Source organism: Agrilus planipennis, unplaced genomic scaffold (genome assembly GCF_000699045.2).
Source record: "Agrilus planipennis isolate EAB-ADULT unplaced genomic scaffold, Apla_2.0 scaffold269, whole genome shotgun sequence".
NCBI lineage: Eukaryota > Metazoa > Arthropoda > Insecta > Coleoptera > Buprestidae > Agrilus > Agrilus planipennis.
This window is the reverse complement of record NW_020438982.1, coordinates 47,665-55,369: the sequence shown is the minus strand read 5'-3', so window position 1 is coordinate 55,369 and position 7,705 is coordinate 47,665. Positions and strand designations below refer to the sequence as shown.

General features: G+C 32.1%; 3 protein-coding genes across 3 annotated transcripts in view; all 3 read left to right on the top strand.

Annotated features, from left to right (window-relative positions):
- LOC108741339 overlaps positions 1-5,129 on the top strand; it is a gene marked incomplete at its 5' end in the record, with an annotated part of 24,668 nt that extends 19,539 nt beyond the window's left edge. The window contains 5 exons of the mRNA XM_025975562.1: positions 2,845-3,118; positions 3,177-3,375; positions 3,439-3,731; positions 4,591-4,779; positions 4,843-5,129. Coding sequence (XP_025831347.1) covers positions 2,845-3,118; positions 3,177-3,375; positions 3,439-3,731; positions 4,591-4,779; positions 4,843-4,979 — 1,092 coding nt within the window. The remainder of the gene's footprint in view (positions 1-2,844; positions 3,119-3,176; positions 3,376-3,438; positions 3,732-4,590; positions 4,780-4,842) is intronic.
- Positions 1-7,705, top strand: part of LOC112904731 — a 24,205-nt gene that overhangs the window by 2,283 nt on the left and 14,217 nt on the right. The window lies entirely within an intron of this gene.
- The window catches only part of LOC108741322 (monocarboxylate transporter 13-like), a 12,420-nt gene continuing 11,138 nt past the window's right edge, over positions 6,424-7,705 (top strand). The window contains exons 1-2 of the mRNA XM_025975561.1: positions 6,424-6,670; positions 6,780-6,906. Coding sequence (XP_025831346.1) covers positions 6,572-6,670; positions 6,780-6,906 — 226 coding nt within the window. The 5' untranslated portion in view covers positions 6,424-6,571. The remainder of the gene's footprint in view (positions 6,671-6,779; positions 6,907-7,705) is intronic.

The following is a 7,705-nucleotide window of genomic DNA, read 5'->3' as shown; positions in this document are numbered from 1 at the left end:
GAAGGTTAATGGATGATAACTAAATGTATTTTTTTTTAATATAATTTTGTTGTCATTCAAACCATCCTAGTTGTTTAACATTAAACTTTTTAATTGCCACATTCTCCTTATTCTAAAGATATTAAATATTAATGTGAAAATTCATTTTCGATTTTCCATTCACTACAACTTCCTCAGGTTAATGAGGGAAAATATTGTATTGGTGCGTAAAGCCAAAGGTCCCGAGTTCGATTCTCGGCGGGGGTCTGACAACAGCAACAAAAATATTTTTCCTCATTATCCTAATGAAGTTTGTAGCGGATGGAAAATCGAAAATGAATTTTTACATTAATATTGCATATTAACCACTATTAGTAATTAAAAATGTCTTAAAGATATTATTTTGTAATGAATATCAAAGTCATAGTTGCAAGGTAAAAATACATTACATTTTGTTGTAGCAAAGCTTTTTAGTGTTACTAATACTTTGTTTGTCTACATATGGTAACATTATTAGTACAATTTTACAAAAAACTTACCTATAATAGTCCTTAATCCATAATAATATAAATAGGCATTATTTAAAAACAACACACGTTTGTATACATGTCTAAAATACGAAATTAAACAATTAATTAAAAGCCACGTGGAAACACATTGATAGCACATTCAAAAACCATTTAATTATACAAATGAATTAACCTCAACTTTTGACACTAAAACAATCGCAAATACAATCGGAACGATTCATATGTATTAAGATGCGTGCGACATCGATCACAGGATGATTCATTAACTTTCTTTTACTAGCTTCCCGGCAACATACTTGAACGATTTTATTAGAACACAGTACCTTTTTTACGATGTAAATCACATTTCCTTCGTTTTAAAATAAATACGAGCAAAATTTACGAGAAATATCGATATTCACGTGTCAATATTATAATTTATAGCATTGCGGATCATGATAATTTTTTTGTAATAGCAACAAAATATACATCTTTCATAACGATACCAGGAGACTGAAGGTATTTGTACGAATTTGCGTTTAATAGAATCCTTATGTTGGGTTCTTAACTCGCATGACCTTACGTATGCAGAAACTTCCCCGAGGGGGTTAATTTATTTTGTTTAATTTTAATTCAGAAGACATTCGTTTCTTCTGTTTAATTGCATTCAAATACTCACAACTTTTATAAAAAATATTACATGCACAATGCACATACATGTTTTGACTGACCTGTAATCAGTTTTTCTGCAACCTTCCAAATATTTTCCCCTTATTTTAAAAATCCCTCTTCTAATTGGCTTTTATTTTTGTTATAATTTAACTTTTTAAATTAAATATGTTTTATAGTTCTTTGTAGTCAGTTTAACTACGCTTTTGTCTACTTTCGTCTTTGTTGCCGAGGGGATTTTCTGCTTTTTACAGAAACTTCTCATTTATTGGTACCATTTCGCTGACTTATAATTAATGATTATGTATTAAATCTCATTTGGTCAATTTCCTTTATTGTTAATTTTTTCCCCGTAACTTAAGGTATTTTTCTTTCACTCCATAGTTGCCACCAGAGATGTGCAAAAAATTGTTTGTTTAGCATGAAAGATCAGAGCCAAAAAAGGGTTGCAAATAATTTCATTGACGTAAAATCAACATCAATAATTTTATATCAAAATATTTTGTTCCTGATCTTTTACACATTGTTATAAGAGAAGGAAATGGAATCCATAGTTTCTTTAGCTTTGGGTTCATCTAATAAGTGAAGTTTTCGAATCGTTTTCTAAGAATTTTGGATTATATGCATTTATTAGCACACCACAATATCTTGTAGTTTTTAGTTTTACACAACTGGCGTATATCAATTGGATATTGTTTTGCGGGCTGTTTTGTCGTAATTCATAAAATTTCGTAGTTCCTTATTAAAGGCACGATAAGTGATGATATCAATTTGGAACTTCAAAATTCCATGGACCATGACATTGAACCCGGAAAACAATATCGATCCAATATTTTAAATTATCCACTTCAAAGGAGTTGACAATTTTTTGGGTTCTCTTCAGTTAAAGAATTAGAAGGCATTCATGGAATGTCTCTTTGTCTCATTTTTAAGCTTGTAATACCTTCAATAGCCAATGTAAGCAACTTTTATTCATCATTTCATATAATAAGTATTTGATCGGTGATACTAGCAAACCTTTTAAAGGCAAAAAAGTAATTTGCATAAGTATTTTTTATTTTGTATTTGCATTTTAAATTCAAGTATTTCAAATAAATCGCATCTCTGGTACTGTTTCAAATTAAGAATTAGTTATTCCTTATGATGGTAGAATCTTTTACCTAAAAACTTTTCATTTTGGATTTAATTTGGGTAGGTACTGAAATTATCCTCCTATTTGGGCATACTTTTTAGAATTCCAACAAACGTTGAACAGATTGCAATTCATCAGTATGATGCAAATGAGCAATGAATCCAAAATGGCAGACACAACTACATGAGCCGTAAAACAATTTCGCATTTGTATAAGAGTCACGTACTAGCGTAACATAATAAAATCGAGTGTGCTCCGAACNATTTCCATTTACCTCCTTCTCTATATCCATACAAAATATCTATCAAACAAATAAAATTAAAATTTTCTTTTGAAAAATGAAACCATTCCATCAGTATTTTCTTATGACGTTGTCACGTTCAACTATCGTCAGTAAACCGACTTTATAGACAACCGATTTTTTTTATTTTGTATTTGCATTTTAAATGCAAATATTTCAAATAAATCACATCTCTGGCTGCCACCCACGAGTTATTATTAATTTTTTTTATCTCTAAATACAGGCACTTTGCACAGTCTTACAAATTTTGAATTATAGGACTGGGAACAGGGCTGTTACTACCTTCAGCGTTATCAGCAGTAAACGTATATTTTGATAGAAAAAAAAGTTTGGCCATGGCTATTGGGCAAACGGTAATGGCACTGGTAAACATTGTCTATCCTGGATTTACCAGGATTTTACTAGAAAATTATGGATTTCGAGGGACACAAACTATTTTCACTGCAATAAGCTTGCACATTATTTTAGGAGCGTTATTGCTGCATCCTGTCAAATGGCATTTAAAGCGAAGGTTAATGGATGATGCAGGTAAGGATTTTCTTCATTTTTGGTGAATCATTTATAACATTTTTGGATTTCTCCATAGAGGTTTCATTATCAGACTCTACTTGCTCGAATAACGAAAACAGCGCAAAATATTCCCCGGTACCATCAGAAGTAGATGCGCAACAACTTTTAGAAGACAAGGCTCTTATTATTTTGCCTGATCAAAATAAATTATCAAAGTCGCTAACATCTCTGGCGAGTACAACATTATACTTATCTCAAATTCAAAATGAAGAAAGGTAGGTTCAAGTTATTTCATAATTATTGTCTTTTGCCTAAATGATTATCGTTTTACATTTCAGAAGTTCAAAAACAAGTAGCATGGACTTCATTATTTTAAAAGACGGTTGTTATTGGAACTTGGTTCTTGGGTTGGCGATTTCTGTCATTTCAGAAACAAATTTTATGGCAATTTTACCCATTTCATTTTTCAACATGGGTTTCACAAAAAATGAAGTAACCCTTATGATGACCATATTTTTTACTTCCGATCTGGTTACCAGGGTAATATTCAGTCTCATAACAGCTTTTTGCGTCTTCAGTATACGACAACTATTTTTAATAAACGTTCTTATAACGGTAATATTAAGAATAGGTGAGTGAATTCAATTACTACTAGTCATCATCATCATCATAAGGTCGTCAGTCCTAAGACTGGTTGGACACGTATCTCCACTCTTTCCTGTCCTGAGCTAAACTTCGCATTTCCCTAAAACTAGAATAGCCCACATCCTTAACTATTCGCGAACAGTAATCTAATCTAGGTCTACCTCTACCCATCTTGACTCCTGTTTCTGTCTCTAATATGTCTTCGACTAGACCTTCATGCCTGAGAAGATGTCCTACCAACCTATCTCGCCTATTTTTTATTGACTTCCATACAGTCCTCTGTTCTCCTATTCTTTCTAATACCTCTTCATTTCTAACCTTTTCTACCCACGTTATCCTCATCATCCGCCTATAACACCACATTTCCAACGCTTCTAACCTTTTCTTTTCCGCCGCTCCCACTGTCCATGTTTCGCACCTGTACAACGCCGTGCACCAAACATACACCTTTAATAACCTTTTTCGAATTTCTAAATTAACCGTTCGCGAGCATAGAAGTGGCTTCTTTTTATTAAAGGCGACACGACCCTGTGCTATCCTCTGCTTTATAGCCCTACTACTCCTTCCATCCTGACTTATCTGACTTCTTAGGTATCTAAAATCACTTCTTCTAATTTTTCGTCTCCGATCTTTATATTCGTTCTTTCGATACTTTTTTTTTCCCTTGCATACCAGTATTTTACCATACTACTAGTACAGACATAGTATAGATACCTTGCAATTAATTTCACTACCCTCCACCCGTAACAAATAATCAAAAATTTTACCAAAAGTTTCCACGTTCACGTATATATTTAATGATTTTGTAGAAAATGGTGCAATAGTACATTATTTTTTTTTTTAAGTTTTCGTTGCAGATCATTCGTTTTGGTTCCTGGTTGTCTTGACCGCACTTATGGGCAGCTCACGGTGTTTAATTCAGGTACCTGTACCCATGGTTATCGCAGAAATCTATGCGAGAAAATTTACCAGCGCATATTCACTGTATATGGTGTTCAACGGAGTTCTATCGGTTATAATTGGAGCTCTAATAGGTAAAAATTCCCTTTAGCTGCCGTCAAGAATCACAATCCACTTATTTGTTCTTTTTTTTTCAGGAATTATGAAATATCAAACAGGTAGTCATGCGGTGGTACTGCATTCCCTCACAGCTATTCTCTTTTTATGTGCAATTCCGTGGACAATACAAATGATACATAATTACTGGAAATCCAAAAGAACATTTTCGCGATAAAATAAACCAATTTTGTAATTCCTTAACTAATTTGTAAATATGTAAATAGCATTTATTTATTAACAAATAAGTAATTAATGAAATGTATTTTACTATATATTCTAGCTATCTTGTTTTTTATAGGCAGTAAAATAAATAAAAAGAAGCAATCGTCTATTTTCTAAACTTATACATATTTTGGTGTGGTGATGAGACTAAAATTTTAGCAGGACTTCTTCCTCGGAAATCCGACATTACGCAGACTTTTGAAGATTTCTCTTTTTCCACGAAAGCAAAAAAAACAATATGTAGTATGTTTTTGATACGAACTAGTGAAAATATACAAATTAAAGTTTTATATATATACAAGCGACCCGCCCCAGCTTCGGACGGGTGCAATGCTAATACTAAATATGTATATTTTTGTTTTGTTTAGATTATTATCGAAAAGGGGAAATCTTCAAAAGATACCCCCTGAACATACTAAATATACTACAGAATGTCTTTATATACAACATTCACAGTTTTTTTGTCATTAGACAATACAAACCGGCCTCCCGGCCGGTACCGCCGCAACCGCTATGTCCCTGCATTTTAAATCTGTAATATCTTCGAAAATATTCATTTAAATTACATGCTGTAAAGGGCCATATTGATCTATATTAAATGCACAATGTATTTAAGGTACTTAATTGGATAAGAATTAATGCTGTATTGCCTACAATCGCTTCGTAAATAAGTCATTATTTCTCATAAAAAGTAAAGGATAAAAATGGTTATTGTGGGTTATCCCTAAGAGATAGACATATACCATCCCGGACTTTTTTGTAGACCCTTTTAAGATGTACAATATTGTAGTACATTATTTTGATCTATCTCGTAGGGTTCAGCCAGCGTTTGCAATGTAAGCGCAAAAAATGTGTTTATTTACGACATCACATTAGAAACCTCTAAAATTATCACTGTTTTCCTACTATATTATGCATGTATTATACATATAAACCTTCCTCTTGAATCACTCTATCTTTAAAAAAAAAACCGCATCCAAATCCGTTGCGTAGTTTTAAAGATTTAAGCATACATAGGGACAGACAGCGGGAAAGCGACTTTGTTTTGTACTATGTAGTGATTTAGTCTTAATAATAATTATTATTATTCAATTCGATCCTTGAATTTTTCTTTGATAATATTTCTTAGCAAGTCAAAGACAAAAAACATTTTCCGCAAAAAAATAAAAATAAATAAGTATTAGATTAACAAATAATCTAATTCATTTATACTGTTATGCAAACCGACTTATTACTTTTTAAGGCAAAACTATTTGGTACATATTTTGCATACATAACGATAAACAACAAGTTCTATGGTCGGTTTTTAAATACTTAGCATGAGCATTCTTCGGCATGACCAATGTCACAAATGTAATGCATTTACCGTTTGTGCAAATTAAATAATAGGTTTGTTAACTACGTTTTTTCCGAACTAATCGGTCTTTTAACCTTTAGTCGCATTTCTTCATTTTGTAGAAGCCAAGTTTAAAAAAAAAAAACTTTTATGGTCGCACGACCTACTTTAGAAATTAACTAGAAGAAAACAAAACACGCAAATTAAAAATGGCTTCTGAAATATTAAACAAAAGTGATAAATATAAACTGTTGCCACCCGATGGAGGCTATGCCCATGTGATTAATATTGCAGCTACTCCCATTTTGGTAGGTAAAAGCAAAAATATTAAATGCATAAGGTAAATACATAAACAACTAAGATTTATTGTTCATATTTTCTGATTTTTTAAAAAAAAAAATTGCAACGATATTTCAGACAATTACATTAGCGCCTATTTCAAGTTTTGCTTTAATATTTGGACCCTACTTATCACAATATCACGATGAAACAAGTTCCATCACCATTGTGACATCGGTTTATGTATCTCTTTTACATTTAACAGGTACGTAAAACCTTTTCCTTTAAATTTATTTGATTAGATAATATTCTGTAACAAAAAGATCGCGTCTATTATACCCCTTCCCTGACTAAACCAAAATTGCGTTTCGCATAAAATATCATTTTCTATAATCATCCCTTCCAGCTTATTCTCGATTATATCTGTATATATTTTATTCCTTAAGTACATGATCGTTTTTCTTCTTATAATTTTGACGTTACCTTTCTATTCCTTTTATACACAGATACTACTGCATCACAATTTCAACTTACTAGATATTACATCTACAAAAAATTGTAGAAAAACGGTCAAATATACGTGAAGGGCTGTAAAGAGAGAGTACTCGAGTTTTTTCAAATTTCATTCAACTTTATTGAGTAATTTAAAAGATACCAAGTACCGAAAGAAAACAGCAAATATATCGTTTCTGCCTTTAGTAGACAAAATCAGTTAAACTGAGATAGAGAATGATATAGGGTTGTTCGGAAAGTCATTTCGTTTTTTCCCGACAGAGGATTTAATTGTATTCTTTTGCACCCAACTTCATATTTAAGCCGTATACTTTTTATATGCTTTGAGAGCTCATAAAGCAAGGCTTGTGTGTGAAAAATTCCAATTAATTCTACGCAGTAGTTTTTGGTTGGTGCCCTTTTAAATATGGAGAGCGATAAGCAGCATTTTCGACGTATCTTACTGTTTTACTACAGAAAGGGAAAAATGCTGTTCAAGCCAGAAAGAAAATTGACTGATGTGTATGGAGAAGGTGTGTTGACAGTACGCCAGTGCCAGAACTGGTTCGCTA